Raw genomic sequence first — 22,089 nt, 5'->3', positions numbered from 1 at the left:
CACATGGAGGTGATTTGTCTGCCACAGTTCCTCTCTTGCCCTCGCTGATAGCCATCCCTAATGTATTTATAACCTGCTTATTACTGTCTGCCACGAGTCATGATTTGTCATGATTTTTTAAAAACATGTCTCTGTCTCTCTGTGTCTTTCTTTGTTTCCCTCTCAGCTGATTTCCAGTGACGCAGATGGGGCTATTCAGAGGGCAGGACGCTTCAGGGTGGAGAATGGCTCATCAGATGAGGTACACAATGTAGTATAATACAGTCTTGTGCACATGCCCCTACCCATTCACTCTCTCGCTCTCACTAACCCCGTAAATGATGCACAGGGGCGGGGGGGGGGGGGGGGGGTTGTACCATTTTTTTTTTTAAATTGGTTAAACCAACTCAAGTGTTCAGCAAATTGGATTTGGTTTATCAATCAAAGTTTATGCACAATATAACAAAAATGATATCAATCATAGCATGTTTATTTTTCTCTTGCACAATGTCCTGGGTTGGGATGAGTTCATTTTCAAAGGGATTTTACTACAGATTATGTAAATGAAATACATGCTCTGAAATTGAATTTGCAAGGTATCATGTTGCATTACTGGGGGTAAGTTGCGTATTTGTTACTATTATTACTATCATGTGGCATTGTGAATGAATGAACACATTCACACAACATGCTGCAACCAGAGTAGACTGAACCTCACCTAATGCGAACTGGGTTGGAGATTTAATATTTTCTTATTAGAACATTATGTAAGAGTGAAAACCAGTAAACAAGATGAAAATAAAACAATGTGACTTCACAGTTCCACAGAATACTTTCTTTTCACCTTGTTGCTCTTTAATCATTGTTGAATAATTAACATTAATAACAATAATTTTATTTTCTTGCTACTCACAATTATTTGAATCAAACAATTTGAGCTGTTTTGAGGCATATGTTTAGACATATTCTTGTTCTTATTAGGGGTTGCAGGTGCACAATGCTGCGGTTTAAGAGGTCACAAACCTAAAAAGGAAAAAGCTGAATACTAGTTAACTTAATCATTGAATTAGTTACATAACTTGTGTGTAAACTGGCAGGGGGAGGTGGGGGTCACGACACGATTTTTGATAATGCTTATCACCGGCGTAGCACTGGGAGAAAAAAGGGAACAGACTACCCAGGGCCCAAGGGTGGGGGACCCCTGGAAAGCCTGGATAAAAGGTTTCTTTTGTTTGTTTTGGGGTAACTGGACAGGCTTTAAGCAAGGTGAAACTGATGAAATCATTTTCATATTTGACATTCGTCAGTTTTCGCGGCTGTTATCTTCATTAGCGTCTAAGCCTAGATTTCACCCAGTTTTGGGATATGTTGGAAAGCTCATTCAAGAAAATGTTTCACAGATTTGATCAAATCAAAATCACTAGAGATGACGATGCAGTGGAGAGCGCAAGGCATTGAAAGTCTGCTCATGTCACTATAAATGTGTCAGGTACGACCCATTTCAATCTTCAATAACTTTTTGGTTTTTAGACATAGGAATGTCAAACCACTGCCATTATACAGAATGGCAGTCATTTAAATATTTAAAAATGAAAAGTTAGCATTTTCAATAGCTCACTCATTTATGGATTTATTCACATCAAACCACATCTCACGTTACTGAGACATCCTCTAACAGCTTTCACAGCTGTTAGTTTGTAAAAAAGGCCTTATAAAATCCCATAGCTTTCTTATCAGTGAGCATTTAGCTTTAAAATGCATATTTCAGGGTTTGTATTTTCAATAGCTCACACATTTATGGATTTATTGATATCAAACAACTTCCCATGTGTCTGCGACATCCTCCCACAGCTTTCACAACTGTTAGTTTGTGAAAAAGACCTTTGCAAAAACCTAAGCATTCTTATCAGTGAGCTTTTAAGGTTTGCATTTTCAATAGCTCACTCATTTATGAATGTAATGACAGCAAGACACCTCTCATGTGTCCGGAACATACTCTTACAGCTTTCACAGCTGTTAGTTTGTGAAAAAGGCCTAAAGTGACATGCGCACTGGGCAGCCTTTCAATGCCTTGCGCTCTCCACTGCATTGTCATCTTTGGTGATTTTGATTTGATCAAATCGGTGAAACATTGTTGTATACTAAGTAGCGATGATGTGAAGATGTATTGAAGAGAAGTCCGCCGACACCGTCTTGATTGTATATAAAGGTTTATTACAAAAAGACCAGCATCGATTCAAGCCCTGCAGAGCTTGGAGAGTGTCCGGCCAAAAGGACAACCCTCCCGCCTCTTCTTGGGGGTTTCATTTATAGGCCCATCGTTGGCTTGATAAGGAACACCTGGTTCAAATCAAGTTATGCTATGTGAGCGAGTAACTTTCAAGGCCAAGTAAAGGAGTGGTAAGGGTCCTTGAAAGACCCCTTGCATAACATTCCAAAGGAAGAGAAGTAAGCCCATATTCCCCTCTTATTCCATATATGGACAAAAAGACACTACAACATCTTCCTGAATGAGCTCTCCAACATATCTGAAAACTGGGATAAACCGTTTTGACGCGGAGCTAATGAAGATAACAGCTGCGAAAAACTGACGGACGTCAAATGTCAAAATTACTTCACCACGATGTGAAACCCTACTTGAGATCAACAATGGGAGAGGGCCCCACAGAGACTGCTTATGTATAGGGTCCACTATTTGGTGCTCCACCCCTGATGCTTATACTCCTATATAACTCTATTAAAAAAAAATATATATATACATATATATATATATATATATATATATATATATGATCATGATGATCTGCACAGAGAGATGTAATGGTCACCTGTATTTTATTATAATAAATCCATCAATATGGATGTGTGGCCCACTCCTAATAATGGTGAAAACCTATTCTTGAATAATGCAGGTGGTAAGTCTTTACTTTTACCCCTTCTATTTAGTATATACACATATAATAAACGAATCCTAACACTGTAACTCTGCTCTTCCATAAGTGGAGGCTGGTGTATAAAAACATAATTATTTACGGTATGAATATAAAATGTCTTCAAAGGAGAAGTTATAAATGTTGATAATATACTGAACATACTTATTACTTATTAACATGCTTATTACTACATACAAATGTGTGACAAATGTGTGACACCAAACTATGCTAAATAGTTTGGTGTAAATAATAATTGTTCTGAATGTCTTTCCACCAACCAGATCCCCTGTTGTCATTGTCCTAACATACAATATGATTGACAACTTTTAACTGCTTTGTGACAACATGGCTGACGGCCAGCTTCCTGCTCTATGTCCTTAAAAGTCACATTACTATTGAGTTCCTAACAGCAGTCCGTTACCTATAGCATCATGCTAAACAAGCTCAGTACATAGTTTTCAGTTCAGTTTCAGTTGTTCACAGAATTTGTTGATCGTTTTTTGAATGTATTTATTGTTCAGTCATAGTGTGTCTATTACAATCCCCTGTCAATGTGTTTTAAATGCCTTTGTCTTGCATCTTTGTCATTTTTAGGGTGACATGTTGTAGAAGACAGAAGGGATTTTTTCCAAATATCCTCAAGAATTATTTACATCATGATACAACAAAGATAACGGCAAAAAAGTCAGATCGTTGCTCACCGTGCTTTGGATGTTGCCCTTTTTTTGCGATCAGTACTGTTGCATTGTGTTACTGCATTCCAAAGAGAAGACTGCTGCGACTCAAGCTGTGACCATCGTGATGACAACATGGTGTGTGTGTGTGTGTGTGTGTGTGTGTGCGTGTGCGTGACAAACAGACTACGGACTACACTCCAGGAACCTGGAGGAGAACCGATGTCCATCTGGAGAATCCAGAGTACCACACCAGATGGTTCTTTAAATACTTCCTGGGAAAAGGTCAGTGCTGCTCTGCTGTGCTCTGTTTAAAAAGCGCACACTCAACACTCGGAGTAAGTGTGGGATAGAGGGAGAAATTTAGGGGGTGATGGAGAGCATATAAGCTGGCTGTCAGATGCTGCAGAAATAAAACATCCTCAGAATTTATTCTCCGGTCCACAGGATACTTCTTATCTTATGAAGTCAGCCTTGTCCTCATGCCGCACCGCTCTCCATTCTAGGCCAAAACTTGTTAGCATCCAGCCATATCCCCACTGAGAGTCTCAACTACACTCTAATCCCATACACCACCGAGGGAGGAAGCCCGTGGGGGACGCACAGCCTCAGTAGACAGAGCAACGGCTCGCCTCCGACAGATAACACGTTTTAAGATTTGACCGTGAGCCGCTGAAATGAGCCCAGTGCTGTGCAAGCACGCGAGCAGGAGCCAGAGATTATTGAACAATACACTGGACTTGGTCACCTGTTCTTTCACCTTTGTCACCCTCATCATATCGCCACCGTCTTTAACGCCCTGCCTCTTCTCAGACTCGCAGAGTAGGTGGCGCAACAAGTCGTGCAACCAAAGATGAGACTCAAATCACGAAGCTGAAAGGCCGAGACGAAGCACAGGGCCCCGGGATGGATGGAGATAATCGTTAGGCCAAGTTTGCCGGCAAAGAGTCGGCGAGAGGGAAGGAAAGAAATGCCTCCTTTAGCCAGGGTCATGTTCTAATCGTGCTACGGCACGGGCAGTGTCTCCAGAAATTTGGCTCAACCTGTTTGGACTGCAGCTGAGCCATCTGTGTCTCACAGCCTGAGCAGAGCCGACTGCGTCACACAACACTGTGAACTCGAGGCCGGTTCTTCTACCAGGAGAATTCCCTGTCTGCTGAAGCACAGTGACTTGAAATCCGAGTGTCGTCATGATTCGGTGACAAATAATAAAACAGTTTGTCCTTTTTTTACTGTTGCCTTTTATTAATTATGAAGCCAATTCCTGGTTGCGGACACCTAGAATGTGCTCTCTACTCCCACAGGGAAAACGAATAAATGTACAAATGCAACCCAACCTTGCAAAGTCATTGCTTCCCTGAAGCAGAAGAAAATGGCTAATGGAGAATGAACACAGCTGGAAACCGGAATGGAGAAAGAAAGTGAGATTGTGGAAAGAAGAAGACATTAGAGGCAAAGAAGGAATTAGACAAAGGAAAAATAGCAATGCAGGCAGACGTCCTGCGTCTAATTGGGTTGGCGGGGTCTGTTTTCGGCATTGTTTGTGAAGATGTTGCCCTGTCAACCAAAGAGGCAGAGGCATGAATGTGTGACTCTGCCGCGGTGTTGTCAGGAGAATCTTTGTCTGTGCCAGTGTCACACGGAGAGAACTGACGATAGGGGGGATAAATGATGGGGGAGGCAGAACATACTGAAAGACAGAGTCAGACTCAGAGGACAAAGAGAAGAAATGTATATGTGTGTACTTTTATATGAAGATAATGAGATAATATTATATTATTTCTCCTTCAGTCCACCAGAACTACGTGGGTACAGATGCAGAGAAGAATCCCTTCTACCTGTCGGTCGTCCTCTCGGACCAGAACAACCAGCGGGTTCCTCAGTACAGAGCCATCCTCTGGAGAAAGATGGTGAGCTCACATCTGTGCGCTTCCCAACACTAGTGGAAGACGTACTCAATATTCATTAAAAAATGTTTCTTTTCAATCTTTTGCATATCTTGTCTTCAAACTGCTATTTACAAAAAATTATCCGAGGTGTTTAGAAGGGAAATAAATCCCTTTAGTGGAGCTGCTGACAACTACGTTTGCAAGGGGTCACAAGCCAAATATGCTGGGAACCACTGGTTTACTCTTAAAGAATTTTTTTATCGTATGTTGTTTTTTTTAATGTAAAATCTTAAACTTTAAACTATAGCGGTCAAATAAATGTAGGCGAGTAAAAAGTATTTTTGTCTGAGTTCTCATGGAATAGAAGTATGAAGTAGCATGAAACAAATACTGAAGTGAAGTGACCTTAATTACAGGATCTTCCACCAGCCAGAAGGGGAAAGTACTGAAACTTTCTGTGCACTGCGCCACAGATTAAGTCTTGAACGTGAGCGTATTCAGTCGTGGGTGGTATCTTTTCACTGTGATCTAAATATAAGAAGGCATCTTTAAAAAATGGCATCTTGAGGGACTATGCTACTCCAATTCTGAGTCACCGTGTGTGTGTGTGTGTGTGTGTGTGTGTGTGTGTGTGTGTGTGTGTGGGGGCTCGTGTGTGTGTGTGTGTGTGTGTGTGTGTGTGTGTGTGTGTGTGTGTGTGTGTGTGTGTGTGTGTGTGTGTGTGTGTGTGTGTGTGTGTGTGTGTGTGTGGGGGCTCGTGTGTGTGTGTGAGAGATGCCTGTTTGTTATTGTGTGTTTGTTGTGCGGTGACTCAGCTTCAAGGCTTGGATCTAATATTGGCCACCAGACTCATCTGGAACCTGATTAAGGTGGTGAACCTCCGCTGCCTGATCACATTGATCCGTCTTGTTTCTGTCAGACTCGGAACTGGTACAGGATGTTGTTGTTGACCAGAGCCACTTTGTTTGGCTTGAACTTCTCCGATTCAATTCGATCGACTAATTGGAAGAAGAAAAAACTATGTTGGGTGCGCTGGATTGCCTCAGGGTAATGGCGAGGCTGCACGATATTCTTTTCAACAATGAACGTAATTGCAAACGGTTTGCGGCCCGAGAACTTTGGGATCCCACCTCTCTGGCCTCACAAATCATCCCTGAGACGCACACACACACAAAAACATATGTTTTGATCTAGTGACTCCTCAAAGAAGGGGTAATTGAAGCCCACAGAGCCGAGAGTTTGTAATCCCTGATCTGTCTCATTCTTGTTTGCTCAGGGCACTCTGAAGATCAGCCTCCCGTACAGCCCGACCAAAACACTATCAGTCAAGTCCATCCTCAGGTGAGTGGTGCAGCCCGGAGCTCTGCACTGACACAGTTCTTTCACTCTTTAAAGTGGTACTGAAACATTAGTACTTGCATACAGCGTTGTTACATTTCGTACCTATGAGAGCCCAATCAGAGCCCCGCCGCGTGAGTCTCCAAATTCTGTATAGGAGAGGGAGTTTTTGGTCCAACGAAGCACACAGACTCACACACAGATACACTTTGAGGTATGTTATTAAGTGATGGTGTTTCTGTTACAATATTCAATTTGTAATAAGCTTCTGTGTTTATAATTTATTTCTTAAAAATACAGTAAATCCATAAAATGGTGAAAAATGTCGACCGTGTTTCCCCAAACCTCAGGATGATGTTTTTTGTTGTCCACACACCGAAGATAGATTTTGTTTACTGTCGTAGAGGAGCAACCGAAGCTGAAAGAAGCTGAAATCAGAGAACTTTGGCTTTTTTTCCACATAAAAACTACTTTAACCAATTAATCGATTATCAAAATATTGGAAGATTAATTTAGTAGTCGATTACTAATTGATTATTCAATTAACTGTTGCAGATCTAATGTAGATATATGTATTAATTTGATACTTATGATGATATTTTGTTCAAGATAAGATACACACAAAAAAATATGTCTCAGAACAGTGAAAACTATACATCAATAAAACCAAATAATTCCTTCCTGTTTTGTTAATATGGATGATGTTCAATACCATTTTGTTGAGTCTGAATCTTGTTTGGTGCATAATTAAGACATCACATAGTTTAAAAAAAAAAGATGTATATAGTCGACGACACTGCAGAAACAACAAATCTGAACTGTTTTGTACAACAAAAGATATTATCTAATGTTTAAGAATCGTGACACAGAGATTCACTTTTTATACAACTGTAAGAAAAGCACACACGCAGTGCACTAAATGTAAACACTAATTAAAGACAAAACCCTTCGCACTTGGACCAGCATTAGGCTGAGGTGTCACTCAAACTCAAACTAATTCCGCCTTCTGTGTGAATATCTTCCTGCAAATATTGCCGTTCACAGTTGGTTTGTTGTTTCCGGTGAAGTGCATCTTCATTTTGGAACATGTAGGGCAGTTTACAATGTACAGCCAATCAGCCACGTAAATATATGGAATTGGATCTTTAAGGTTGCCCGGATGTTTTTAGGAATTACTGTTGTATACATCTTGTGAGGGACAAAAAAATGTGATATAGATGTCAGTGCATTAATGCACTTAATAAAAAAGAATTCTAGACTCCATCATCCCCACTGGTTTTCATTGATATCCTTCATATTTGATGTGAAATCAATACTAAAACACATTCAGTTTGGTCCCGAAAAGTCTTACATTAATCTAGGTGATCCGTGCAGAGACCCCGCTCCTTGCAATGATCTGAAATACTGCTAAAATGCCACCTCACAGCAGGAAAAGTTCGATCTTCAACAGTAGTCGGACGGTGACGGGATATAATAAGATGCACCAAACATGAGACTGGATGCTGTACGTTCCTCGGGCTGAGCAGGGTCACTGCTCAGACTCTGAATGTGTACAAACAGAACAAGCAGGGTGAGAAATCCCCTGTATCAGGTGTCATCACTCTGTGTGACCCTTTGGCTATTTGTCTTCCATTAATCCCTAAACACCCTGGTATCTTTTTTCATCACTACCCCACCCACCCCCTCCCGCCTTCCTTCCTCCTCCTGTCCTTATTCCCAGTGCGATGAACATGGACAGGTTTGAGAAAGGCCCCAGGGAGATCCTCAACCCGGAGATTCAGAAGGTATGAGTAACACCAGAGCATTGTTGCGCTCTGAGTGAAATGTTAACACTGTTCTGTTTCATGCCAGGCCTGTGTGAATAATGATGATAATTTCCTCTTTCCTCAGGACCTGCTGGTGTTGGAGGAACAGGAGGTATGGGATGACACTGCTTTCATGGCCTAGGTCGAATGTCGATTTTTCTTTTCTTTCTTTGGACGGGGGGTTACCTTGCATTTATTTTCATGGTTAGAGGCTACATCTTTTATGTCCTTTAGTTGGGTTTGCTTTTCTGTAGGTTTCCGGTCACCTTCACACGCCTACATATCAAAACAGATTCCCAATATCAGCATTTTGTCTTTATCTGGGAAAAGAATTTTTAATGTTGTTTTTATTTCCAGGTACTACAGTCGTGCTTTCTAATATCACACCATCTTTATTCATGCCACTGATGTACCCCCATAAACCTGCTATTAAGTCTTTAAGTTGGGTCATTACTCTCCATCTCTGTCTTTACTCTTGTTTCTAGGAAAATGCCAACTAGCACCTCCGCCAACAGCAGCACAGACTGTCAATCGAAAATATTGCAAAATGCATAAATTGTGAAATAATTCATTGTTTTAAACGATCACCTATTTTTTTCCAGGGTTCTGTCAACTTCAAATTTGGCGTCCTGTTCGCCAAAGACGGACAGCTCACGGATGACGAGATGTTTAGCAATGGTAAATCGCGCTATATTTTGACATTTTGGTAAATGCACGTAACCACTTTTCTTGCCAAGTCACTGTAGATGAGAAGATTTACCACTCTCATATCTGCCCGTTCAATATGAAGCTAAAACGGGCAGAAGTTCAGCTTTAGCTTAGCATAAAGACTAGAAATCGGGGGAAACGCTAGCCTGGCTGCTGGTTCCACCTGAATACCAAACGGACAGACATGAGGGTCAAGGATCTTCTCAGTCGTCTCGATCTTCTTAATCCCTACTTGAGAAAAAGTGCTGAAATGTATTTTTAACCTCATAAGCTCCATGTGTGTTTCAGAGACGGGAAGTGAGAGCTTTGATAAGTTTCTCACTCTGCTGGGGGATTCCATAACGCTGCAGGGATGGGCAGGATACCGCGGAGGGCTCGACACCAAGAGTGAGTGAACACACACCTGCTAAATGACATCTTTTTTCTTTTCTTTTTAAATAGAAAAGGGCTTTTTGAATATGCCTGATATATAATATGTGTTTCCTCTTTGTCTTCCTCTGTCCTACTGTTTGTTTTCACCTGCAGACGACACTACAGGAATTAAGTCCATCTACACAGTGTATCAGGGCCATGAGCTCATGTTCCATGTGTCCACCATGTTACCCTACTCCAAAGAGAACAAACAGCAGGTAGGTGGCTGGGGAGCTTTGCATTTTCATTTTTTCAGCGTGCAATTGTTGCACACTGAAGTGGAGCTGTGATCATGACAACTGTTACCCTGCACACGATGCACTTTGGTACATACTGCACATTCATATTCTTTTTCGGGATTAGTTGTCAAAAAAATGTCTGGCTGTGCTATTAGAAGTGTTCCCCGGTGTTTGAGGAAGTTGTACAGAGCTTACATGCACAGCTGGTGCACCGGCAGCCACTGTGGTCGCCTTAGGGAGAAAAGGAGAAGAAAGGACAAACGGTCGATGCTTTACTGTAGAGCTCCGTTCCGTGATGTCAATATTATTGAGTATGATTTAAAAGACCCTGTTGCTCACCGGATCTGACACGTAAGTGGTTTTCTGCGTACGATGCAAGAAAGACTTTCGGGGTGTCAATATTATGGAAAAGGGTCTGTGCGAGTTCGGCTGCTCGTCTGTCGCTTGCCTCCCATTCACCCGATTGACAAGAATTGCGGTCATATTGAAGAATATGACTGTGTTTCACACACGAGTGTTAAGTTCCTCCACCACAGTACCAAAGAGTTGGATGTAAAGAGCAGCATTCGGACAGTCTCTGTAGTCTCACCGGTAGTGGGCCTAATAAAGTGTAATGCCCGAGGAAAGGCGATGTTCTGATTCAAATCAAAAGGATTCATCCTCTTTGGAGTGTGATTGTGCAGAGGTAATGTCAGAGCAGTGTGTCTCTTAGATCATGAAACAGCTTAGTTGATATTTTAGCCTGATAGTAGCCCCGGAAGAAAGTTCACATTATCGGGTTCATCCTTTGAGACGCATGAATATGGCCTATGTGTGTTAAAATTCATAGAAATATTTATTAGTTATTGAAAATTATGACTGGATGGTGGTGCTAGAAAAAAAGGAGAGGAAATGGAAATTCTAGTTTTATTTTTGAGTTGAACACGTTGCGAGACGAAAGGTCGCACAGATCTCCAAACTTATTCAAATTCAACCATTGGGGACCATGAATATCCATATTAATTATCATGACAATCGGAGTCGTCTTTCCTTGGAAAAAAGTATTTTGCCATCCTTCTTTATCATCACAGGACAAAAAATGAACAAACAAAACAAAAGAAAATGAAAAGAAAGAATATATTTTAGAAAGTGATTGACAGGTTGAAGATGGTGGCAAAGAGAATATAACAAAACGTTCAATTAGAGATGGAAACACCAGAAAATGTCTTGGTAAGTCCATGTCAAAATACAGCAGGAAAATTACGCAAAAATTCTGGGGTAGTGAGTGGGCGCTCTAAAAACTTCTTTGTTAAAAGAAGAAAACAAATTGTTAAACGTTACCTAAAAAAATATACATATCTGTTCAATTGTACGTTAAAGGATGTATATTTTTCACTGCTTTACAGACGTTTTAGTTTGCCCTTTCTTTTCAAGCGTACTTCGGCCGGGTATAACTGTGCCAACTCGCGCCGGTGCAGAGAATCAGCGTATCACTCCGCAAATTAGCTGTTCGACTCGGATCTATCGTGGCGAGTTGGCGCAGGAGATTGGTTATTGTAGTTCGGCCACTGATTGTGTCCACTTACCAACACGATTAGCAGCACGAGCTGCAGCAGTGGCTGTTACACACAGCTCATGTGGGCGATTAAGATACTCCAATAGCCACTTCTCGTCCCTGATTGCCACAATTTGCATAAAACATTGTACTCCTTCTTGGGGTAATAATTCAGTGTTACTCACAATCATTATATCTGAAAGATGTGGCCCGTATAACTCCAGGACATTATTCAGTTGAGAAGCAACATGACCGTTTCCTGATTGTTCTCTTTGACAACTGTATATGTTGATAATATATCAAAGATGAGTTCAAGTTTGTTTAAAGTTAGATTTTTGACCATAAGAAACACGTGAGAACAATTCCTGTCACGCCTGACAACGGTACTGAGGTTTTTGTTTTTTTCCTTGTCTTTGGTTTGTCCTCTCTGGCAGGTGGAAAGAAAGAGGCACATTGGAAATGACATTGTTACCATAGTATTCCAGGAAGGGGATGACGCATCGTCATCCTTCAAACCGTCAATGATCCGATCGCACTTCACCCGTATCCTTCACGCGCACAATGACTGTCAGGGAAATGAAGTGGCGATCAACGACACGAGCTGTATTCACTGAGGAGCTGCGGCTTATGAACAGACATCGCATCAGTAAGACTGAAACCATACGGACTGACTGTTTTGTCTCCTTCATAAACGGTGTTTCCTTCACTTACTCTCCCAGATATTTTTGCATTAGTTAGGTATAATAGCCAGAATGACAGTTACAGGTGAGTGACTTTGGTTAAGGCCTTCACTTTGTTTGTCTGTCCCTTCCTTAAAAAATAAAGTCTCTTTAATTTCGGTCAATGAGTTCTTTTGATTGTTTCTGTGATTTTCCTGGATTGACTTGACTCTACCATGAACACTATGCTCTCTGTCACAGGTTGAAGATTTTCTCAGAGGAGAGCGTTCCGCTGTTTGGACCCCCTCTCCCGTCTCCACCTGTGTTTACTGATCACCAAGAATTCAGGGACTTTTTATTAGTCAAATGTAAGAAACAAAACCTGCACCCTAACATGACCAATGAATCTGCATCGTCTTCGCGTTTTTATGGAACTAATCTCTCATGTCTCTTATCTCTGGCAGTAATCAATGGAGAGAAAGCCACACTGGAGACGCCAACGTTTGCCCAGAAGCGCCAGCGGACCCTTGACATGTTGATCCGCTCGCTCTACCAAGACCTCATGCCCGACCTGCACAAGGTACACCTGCCCGCCAGTCGGTTCTTGTCCGTTCATTGGATGGGCGCACCTCTTGTCCTAAGTGCGTGGTACGCTCTGCAGTTCTCCTCCATCTCCACCTTGTCACTTCACGTCACTGGCGGCGACTGTAGCCACTGCTGAGCTCTGCTCTGCTGTGTTCCACTGCAGCCCTCCGCATACTGCACCACACCGGCTGGATACTACTGCAATGCTGACTTTCTCACCAGGGCTCTCCCTCCTCACATCAGCCTCGTTCCTCACTTCTCTTGTTCTTCCCTCCTTTCACTGTTGCTCCTAACACAACCCAAAAATCAACAAAAGTCTCACTGTGTTTCACTCACTGCTGTTTCAACCACCGGCCGGGGTCAGTCTCTAAGACCTCTTTCTGCTCTCTCTTTTTCCCTCCCCGTGTGCGTGTGCGTGCGCGTGTGCCTGTGTGCGTGCGTGTGCAACATGTTGGCTGTTGATGTTCCACGTTTAGGTTCCTTTTTCTCCCCAGAACATGTTAAACCGACGGTCGTTCAGCGACGTGCTGCCCGAGTCTCCGAAATCGGCACGCAAGAAGGAGGAGGCACGGCAGGCTGAGTTTGTCAGAATAGGGCAGGTAAAAAAATATATTTAAACACACACACACGCACGCACACAAATGAACAGCAAATAACCAGAGCTCCGCAGTGAGCAGCTAGAAACACTGAGGTGAACACATGGAAACCAGGACACACACACTGACAAAGGTGGTCATGGGCACACACACTAGAGCACACACCAGCAGCATGAATGGACAAACAAACCTGATCACCTAAGGAACCTAGACACTCATGTTCTCAAAAACACATATAGTTGACATGATTGGGCATTATTCATACACATATACATACTCCTTAAACTATATTTGATCATCTCCGAAAGATAATAGTTGCTACAAAGGGAATTTTACCATCTTATTTTTGACTGATGTTCAGTTCCAGCTCTTTTTAAGGACAATGTTAACTGTCAATTTTAATATAGAGTAAATCATTTATTTGACAGCCCTGAGCGGTTTCTGCCGGGATTCATTTCAGGCTGCATACTGCCCCCAACAACTTCCAGCAATAAGGCCGGGCGGTGTGACTCTACCTTGACGGCAAAAAAAATAAAAAAGCATTTGCTGCACCGCTCACTGCTGCTCCTTAAGGATGTTGCTTTGCACACGCAGCAATAACTGAAGGTGACCCAGAGGATTGCTTCAACACTTGTATCAGCTCGGATCCTCTCTCTCATCTGCATTAATAAAAGTGAGTGAGTCAGAAAAGGGATTTTAAAAACGGAGAGGGACATGTGGAAATGATGCTCTTGCCTGTCCAAAATCAAAACCATGTACAGTCTCAACTTTGGAGTAGTGTATCACGAGATGTTAAAAAAAAGTTAACGGAAAATGAAAGCGCAATGTCTGTGTTAACTCTCCACAATTAAAAATTCAATTACAAAAATGATTCTGGAAAAGCAGAATTCTGGGTTTGGTGTAAATGTAGAAATGCAGTCCAAGGAGTCAAATAATTCCTGCTCATGTGACTGAGAAAATATTTTATAGATGGTTGTTGTGCATGGAATATGTAATGCTGTTTTTTGATCAGCGTTTTATTGTTGAGAAGACATAAGATTTGAGCTGTTATCAAGATATAATTCACAATAAGACACATTTCATAGTCCATGCGGCACGTTTTGTGAGAAGTAAACATCTATCAACCTATGTTGATAATCTTATACAATTCTATGGTTGTATGTAAGTCTGAAAACACAGACAAGAAAAGAAAAAAACATACAAATTGCTATCCATGGTGCTGAACCTAGGTGATCTCTGGCATTTTGGAAATTATTTCTTCTTCTTTTTTCCTTTTTTTTTTTCAGGATGTTTAGGGGGTGAAACTGAACATTCCTGACCTGTTGTTATGACAATGTCCGGTACTGTGGGCCTCAGTTGTAACGTCCACTCTGACTAAAATGTCGTCAATTTAAAAATAGCCCGACAACGTCCCACATCCCCAGGGACGATGTCCGTGGCCCTTTCATTCTTTTCTAAATTGACCGATTTAAGGCTGATGAATGTGAAATGAAGCATCCGTGAACAAAACGAGAACACTAAATAAGAAGTCGTTCCTTCTAGACCACTCTGCACCTACAGAAGAAATTGGGTCAGCAAAGTCTGTATGTTTTAAAAGATACATGATTATGCCCATAAAGCAATACCGTCTCTTGCTTCCTTTGTTTGCCACCGTCATTTACCAACCCCGTGTTCTTCTTTGTGTTGCTGTTCGTTCTCCACCTTGTTTCTGTCGCTCTCTGCTCGTAAACACGAAGCCGAGGCATCGACACATTGTGTCGAGTCATTGATTATCCAGTTTTTGTGGCGACGAGGCGTTTGTCCTCGACTAAACTGGCTCATTGTGCGACGCACGTTATACACTGTGATTTCATGTTTCATGATAAGTCAGAATATGTATTCTGTTCCGGATATTTTCTGAAGGATGGCAACGCACACTGCGCTGCGGAGCCATCGTACTGATGCTTGGTGTTGATATCAGTATGCGTAGCCTGAATGGGGATTTGTCAATCTGATCAGATGCTCGCTGATTGAACATTTGTGCAAACTGTATTCCATTTCCATTTGGAAACATTTTTTTACCGATTCCAGTCTGCTTGTCCAGCTCCTTTCCGCATCAGCGAGCTGTCTGTCACGGCTCTCGGGGCCTAAATAAGCGTGGAAACAAGGAAGCGATCATGACAGGCCAGTTAAAGATTGCTGATGGAATAAAAGGTGCATAATTCGGCGAGCTCATTTTCGCTGCCGTCCTCCTTGTGATGCATTTATGTGCACGGTTCACATGCAGCACACACTCATTAATCCTGTGCACGGTCCAAGATTTGAAAGGCTTGTCCAGACATTATTTAAGGAAGTATTACATTATTTATTTTAAGTACTTACATTAGGGTGTAGGTGTAAAATGCATGCAGCCTTAAGTGGCACATGATGTGCAAGCCAGTAGCAGGAGGAAGTAAGGAAGTACATTGACTCAAGTACAGTAGTGTGTCTAATCATTGTTTTGAGATACTTGCATAGTCTATCTCTTTTATTTTTATAATTCTATTTTACAACATTTCAGAGGGAAATATTCAACTTTGCTCTGCACAGTATTTAGCTGACAGCTGTAGTTAGTTGTTGTTTCACAGGGTTAAGACTTCACATACGAAAACATATGACGAGCTAATAAAAAGCAGTGCATTGTTAAAGCTTAAACCTCATGATTTCCAAAATTGTTGCCTCGTGACCTCTTACGCGAAATTCACATCTAGTCACGGTGATTTCTGCAGCGGTCCTAAGGTCAAAACACTACTCCTCACAAAACTCATTTCACAAAACACATCAACATTTCACAGAACAACGTAGTGTAATGATCGATGAAGAAAAACAAACGACAAAAAAATGACTATGATTTGTGTCGCTGAATTTTTGTTCTTCACTTTTCCTTCACCGTGAATCATCTCATGACTCATCTGTGTGACTTCACAGATTTCAATCGTATGACCTTAAATGTATAAAGAGGAGGTAGATAAACTTCCCCTCAACCAGCTACAACAATAAAGTGCTTCCTACCCATTGATACATTTTATAGTTATAAGCAAAGCAAGGCAGCTTGTTTTTTATATAGCACATTTCAGCACCAGGGCAATTCAAAGAACGCGAAAAAAGAACATGCAGACATAATTAAAACAGTCATTAAAACATTAAGAAAGATTAGATAATAAAAACAAGCTAAAAATAGAGGCTAAACTAAGACTTGGAGCGGCCCTGCAGTTTTCTGGAAGCTTGTTCCAAATATTTGGTGCATAAAAACTGAACGCTGCCTCTGCAGGTTTAGATGGTTCATAACACGGCAGTAGATCAGAAATATACTTTGGCCCTAAACCGTTTAGTGCTTTGTAAACTGAATCAGAACTGATAACAGGACTGATATGATCCACTGTCTTGGTCTAATATTTTATATATTGACACAAGGGCTTTTTTTTTCTTCTGCAGAATGAGTACTTTTACTTCGATACCCTACTGGTGGGGATTTGAATGCAGCCCTTTTACTTGTTATTGCGGGTTGTTGTTTTTTTTCATTTTTATTACTTAAGTGAAGGATCCAAATACTTCTTCAAGCACTAAAATATACGAACGGTCAGATGTCGGTGTTGTGTGTCACACCTGCTGCCATTTTCCTCCCTGTAGGCTCTGAAGCTGAAGACCATCGTGAGAGGAGACGCCCCGACGAGTCTCGTCACCACAGGCCTGTGCAGGAAAGAGGTGAGATTCATTTGAGACATTTCCTTGCACCACAATCTTCATCTTATCAAGTTGTCTAATCTCTTAGTGAACCCTTAAAAAAAATGATACCATATTTAAAATATTAAAGAAGCAATTTAACGCTTTTGCGGAATTGAGTTACCTTAAGTTAGAAATGAACATGTCAATGGTGTTTTGGTTCTCTGCTTCCACATTAGCTCATTACTGTAATACAGCAATAGGCTGAAACTGGCCATCAGACTCTATAATCAAGCTTATTATTTTTTACTTATTAGCACAGCAATCCGCCTCCATCTTGTTTTATTTTAAGATTGTGATACTTGAGAAAAATGCTCAGGGAACATGTGGATTTGTGTATGCCTAACTTGTCAGCCTTATTTAATATTGTGGTTTATAATGTCCCGTCAAAGCAGATGGATCATTAACTCTTAACGTCGATGTCTCTGTGTACTCCTACATGTGTCTCTGTGTGTACATTTGCCGCAGCCATGGGAGTCCCAGTCGTTCTGCAGCACATTCCCCTATGAGATCGTGTGTGCTGACTCGTGGGGTCAGTCGCTGCTGCTTGCCACCGACACAGCGGGGGTCATGCTGCTGGACGGTGAGGTCACCCTAATCAATATCGCCCTGTGTCCTAAATAAAGCCAGCCATCCGTGTCCATTCAATAATGCGCTCAGCAGAATGCCAAGTCCAACAGCTAACATGATGATGATAATGATGTTGTCCGTGTTTCAGGCTCCGATCCAGCTTCGTCCAACGCTGGTGAGTTTGCAATTCAATATTCACGTTTCTTTTCTTGCTCGTATATATATTTCAACCACCGTTATGACATAATTCCTCTGATTTTTCTTCAGTCTTTTTATTCAGCTGCTGTATGCATTGTGTTTCAGAGATGCAGGCTCTGCCTCCAGTGCAGGTGTTTGACAAAACCATGGTGGTGAAGCAGATGCACGTTCTCGAGCCTCAGGACCTGCTTATCACCCGGGCCGACAAAGGTACAGGAGGACGACACTGCTCAGCACCTCCTCGCTGCCTCCCACTGGCACCATCCTTTGTCTTTCCCCCACATTCTCAATTTGTATTTTTTTGCAGCAGAGCAGTTTGTATTTACAGCACCGTTTCTTCCTTATCATTCCAATTCCTCTCTCTTATTTCATCTCTGCCATCACTCTCTGTGTGTTGTTGAGTGCCTACTTACCCTTTCCACCTCCATTGGTCCAGTGAACACATTGATCACTCGCTGTGATCTAAGGAAGCTGACCTATTGAGAACCAATGCCTGTCAAGGATTGGTGCGTGTGTGTGTGTGTGTGTTTGCGTGTGTGCGTGTGTGTGCGTGTGCGCAAGTGCGTGTGTGTGTGTGTGTGTGTGTGTGTGTGTGTGCGACCTCAGGGACAGGCTTTACTGTGAGAGTGGAGAGGGCTTTAACAGACTGATAGATATGCAGACCGACAGACAGATAACATGAAACCCTGCAAAGCATTAAAAAAAAAGACACAAATAGTACACACAAGAGGTTTGCTGTGTGATAACAGACTGCTGTACGATTTGTCTCATATTTGGCCCAACCAAAAGAACCATGTCATCAATTATCCTGCACGTGATTAGCTAACCATGATATCAACAAACAGGATTGACTCGGTTCTGATAGTGTTTATGTGATGGAAGCAGAAATATATTTCCACGATTGTGTGTGTGGGGGCTTTGATAAACCTCCTGGAAGCCTTCGAGTAATCCTCCTGCAGTACCACACTATTGTCTGGCCGTGGGAGGATGCTATAAAAAAAGTGATGGCAAATTAAGTGTAACCTCAGTGCAGAACAGAAGTGGCTTACTGGTTTTTGTTTCCAGGGAAGGACGCTCGGCTCTATGTGTTCAGACTCGGCGCGCTCAAGAGAGGCCTGGAGGAGAGGCAGCTCGTCAGGGGCAAGTGCGACAGTCGGGAAAATAAACTGGAGAAAACAAAAGGTACGACACAATGCTTGTGACGTGTGCACAGAATGTCATGTCAATTGATCCTCGTCCACAAACGAGGCCACATGTTCTGTAATCTCCAGAAATCTGCTTTTAATTCGGTTTGATTGAGTGTTTAAAAGTCAATTTCGCCACTTCTCAAGTGTCTTAACAACAGTCAGGTCGTCATTTTGTCTTTGGGACAGGTTTTACTTGCTGCAGTCACTTCTCCCCTTCATGCCGGCGATAAGATATCCCCTCCTAACATGTTTATGATAGAAGTGAGTGTAGATACATCCAGTTTATCGGAAGCTAATTTGAGGATTTGGCTCTCCTGAGTGAGTCAGATCAAGTGGATATCTTCAGCCCACTTGATTTGGGTGTCATTGGAAGATAAAGAGAGGACATGAGCCAATGGTTCAGAGTGGAAAAAATTGTTATGTCTGTGGGATATCACCATCTGCATTCAGACTTGTTTCTTCTTCAGCTTCACTTGAAAGAATAAATGTCCTATCCAGCAACGACTGAATCAAGACCAGTTACTGTGAAACAACGTTTATGATCAAAAGTAAATGTTGCTTGACAAGTTTATTCATATTTAAAAAGAAAGTAAGATTAAACATTTACTCGGTCCAAGGCAGGATGCTGTGACCTTAATGAAAGTCGTTTCTACAGCAGCCTTTGACCTGCTGGTAGTGCGATGCCAGCTGTTTGTGGCTGCATTGATCTGTGGGACTGTGCCAGGGAACAGCACCTACAGCACAACACATGTCCAATATACTTCCTGTCTCTCTGGCTCTGCTCCCACCCTCCACCCTCCTCCTCCTCTTTGTCCCAGGCTGTCATCTGTACTCTATCAACACCCACCACGGCTCAGAGCTGCGGATAGTAGCAGCCATCAGGAACAAACTCCTCCTCATCACCAGAAAACAGCCACGATTCGAAGGCGTCAGCGCCATCGCCGCGGGAGCCGACTCGCCAGTGGAGGAGTTTCAGTACATACGGGTACAACGGACTCCATAGTAGAATGTCAATTCAATTTTCTTTTACACATATTTATATCTGGGGTTTTCAAAGTCGGCAGCTGCTGCAGCTGCAGCAGAGATTGTGACACACAGCTCGAGGGGGCAATTAAGGTTTTAAGATTAAGCATCGTAACTGCATAACCCCCAATTTGCATTGTATCTGAACACACAGATGATGACACCCATGTTTTTAGATTCAGCATCACTTCTGTGGATGTCAGGATACATTCAGGACGCAGTGTCCCACAGCGAATAAACATCTAACAAATCCACTTCGAGATCAGAAGAAGAAAAAAAAGATCCTTATAAATGAGAATCATGCGTTTATATTTTTTCTTCAGTATTAAACTTATCGGAATCATTGCTGTCTCAACATCCAATGGTACAAAAAAGGGCTCATCGCTAATTCGGCATACTTTTAATGTTGCCACGTGTAAACAAATGCATGCTAAAAATACAAGTAGCATTGCTTACATCATCCCCTTATGTCACTGTTAACTGCAGATCCAATATTTAGAGCATGTTTTACCTAACAAATAGAAGCATCGTCACTCATAATATTGTAATATAATGAGTGACGAAGAGTATATATTCCCTTTTGTCATGTTGCACCATAATTTCTCGTTTGTTTCACTGTGTCCTTTTGTCTGAGGTGGGACCATAGGGTCAGACTTTGAAGGCCCCTATTAAACTATTATGTACAGGAAAACCTTTATTTCTATTAAAGTGGTTGAACTATAAATTTCTGTGAGAGTGCTGATGTTATCGTGTGCCTTCCGCCCATTAGGAGATCTGTCTGTGTGACCCCCCGGTGGTGATGGCGCTGGTGGACGGGCCGACGGGGGAAAATGACAATATGATCTGTGTGGCCTACAAACATCAGTTTGACCTGATCAATGAGAGCACAGGAGATGCCTACCGGCTACATCACGTAGACGCCAACAGGGTGAGGCGCACACAGACACGCACACTCGTGCAAAACCCTGGTGGTTTTCTTTTTTCTTTTGTTTTCTTTTCCATTCATTCGCTTTTCATGTGACGAACGCTGATGTCGAGCAGAAACGAGGCCTTCAGCTGACCCAGTTAGTCGCTTTATTTACCTCTGTGATCACCAGGCTGCTTTGGAGAATCAACACGTTGTCATTTACAGCGACCAGCTGGGGAGGAGAGGGAGGAGAAGTGAGGAATGAGCATGCTGGTGGATGAACAGCTGTTCTTATAAACTGTCTTATTCTGCTTTGGCCGTTTCTCCTTTGACAGAAAAACCACAATAAGTGAGGAAATGCAGCAGAATCATACACTGATCAGCCACAACATGGTCACATTATACCGGTTTTCATGTTGTGGCAGATCAGTGTATTTTGACTTAATAAAGCCATGACGCCATGGAAAAAATAACTGTTTGAAATCACATCACTGGTGGTTCGGAATGAAAACCGACCATGGATATATACTGATCTGCCACAACAATAAAACCAGTTACCTGATTTAATTTTATGGCTGCTCATGTATATTTCATATTTCCCTAGATGGTTACGCAGTACCTTCAGCAAATGTGACCTGACATCACTTGTTCAAAACAGTCTCTCATATCCAACCTTTTGAATCTTGTTGAAACAAATCCACTAAACCGACTTGTCCCTGCCTGCAGGTAAATTTTGTAGCAGCCATCGATGTGTATGAGGACGGGGAGGCGGGTCTGCTGTTGTGTTACAACTGTGAGTCTCCCTTTACCTCTGAACCTTTCTTATGTCATTTGATCCAGGTCTCTGTCTCTAATGTCAACGCTGAGCCTTAATGTTTTTCTCCCTGTCGCTGAAATAAAAAAACGCCCACCCAGGGCCCCGATAAATTCAAAGTCAGAGATAAATTTCAAAAGTGTAACCACGTACTTTATTATAAGTCTGGACAAACATCAAATTTCATTGAGTAACAAGAAAATTTGTCCCTCAGTCCTGTGCAAAAAACAATAACCACAACAGTAAACAGAAGAAAATATTTAGTTTGAAAGATGAACTTGCTACCTCTTTTTTTTCCA

At 42.0% G+C, this 22,089-nt stretch overlaps 1 protein-coding gene across 10 annotated transcripts in view; it reads left to right on the top strand.

Annotated features, from left to right (window-relative positions):
* garnl3 (GTPase activating Rap/RanGAP domain like 3) overlaps window positions 1-22,089 on the top strand; it is a 67,673-nt gene that overhangs the window by 33,978 nt on the left and 11,606 nt on the right. For 7 of the 10 annotated variants that reach the window (XM_035608131.2, XM_035608132.2, XM_035608135.2 and 4 more), the window contains 22 exons: window positions 167-241; window positions 3,772-3,871; window positions 5,378-5,496; window positions 6,752-6,816; window positions 8,534-8,597; window positions 8,704-8,730; window positions 9,221-9,296; window positions 9,615-9,713; window positions 9,852-9,955; window positions 11,945-12,053; window positions 12,230-12,275; window positions 12,431-12,537; window positions 12,634-12,749; window positions 13,231-13,353; window positions 16,999-17,073; window positions 17,560-17,674; window positions 17,810-17,836; window positions 17,965-18,069; window positions 18,925-19,041; window positions 19,865-20,031; window positions 20,839-20,997; window positions 21,703-21,769. In XM_035608131.2, the coding sequence (XP_035464024.1) occupies window positions 167-241; window positions 3,772-3,871; window positions 5,378-5,496; window positions 6,752-6,816; window positions 8,534-8,597; window positions 8,704-8,730; window positions 9,221-9,296; window positions 9,615-9,713; window positions 9,852-9,955; window positions 11,945-12,053; window positions 12,230-12,275; window positions 12,431-12,537; window positions 12,634-12,749; window positions 13,231-13,353; window positions 16,999-17,073; window positions 17,560-17,674; window positions 17,810-17,836; window positions 17,965-18,069; window positions 18,925-19,041; window positions 19,865-20,031; window positions 20,839-20,997; window positions 21,703-21,769 (2,062 nt within the window). The remainder of the gene's footprint in view (window positions 1-166; window positions 242-3,771; window positions 3,872-5,377; window positions 5,497-6,751; window positions 6,817-8,533; window positions 8,598-8,703; window positions 8,731-9,220; window positions 9,297-9,614; window positions 9,714-9,851; window positions 9,956-11,944; window positions 12,054-12,229; window positions 12,276-12,430; window positions 12,538-12,633; window positions 12,750-13,230; window positions 13,354-16,998; window positions 17,074-17,559; window positions 17,675-17,809; window positions 17,837-17,964; window positions 18,070-18,924; window positions 19,042-19,864; window positions 20,032-20,838; window positions 20,998-21,702; window positions 21,770-22,089) is intronic. The other 3 variants (XM_035608133.2, XM_035608141.2, XM_035608138.2) reach the window with 2 other exon arrangements.

This window comes from Scophthalmus maximus, chromosome 20 (genome assembly GCF_022379125.1).
Source record: "Scophthalmus maximus strain ysfricsl-2021 chromosome 20, ASM2237912v1, whole genome shotgun sequence".
Classification (NCBI taxonomy): Eukaryota; Metazoa; Chordata; class Actinopteri; order Pleuronectiformes; family Scophthalmidae; genus Scophthalmus; species Scophthalmus maximus.
This window is presented reverse-complemented; position numbering and strand designations above follow the sequence as displayed.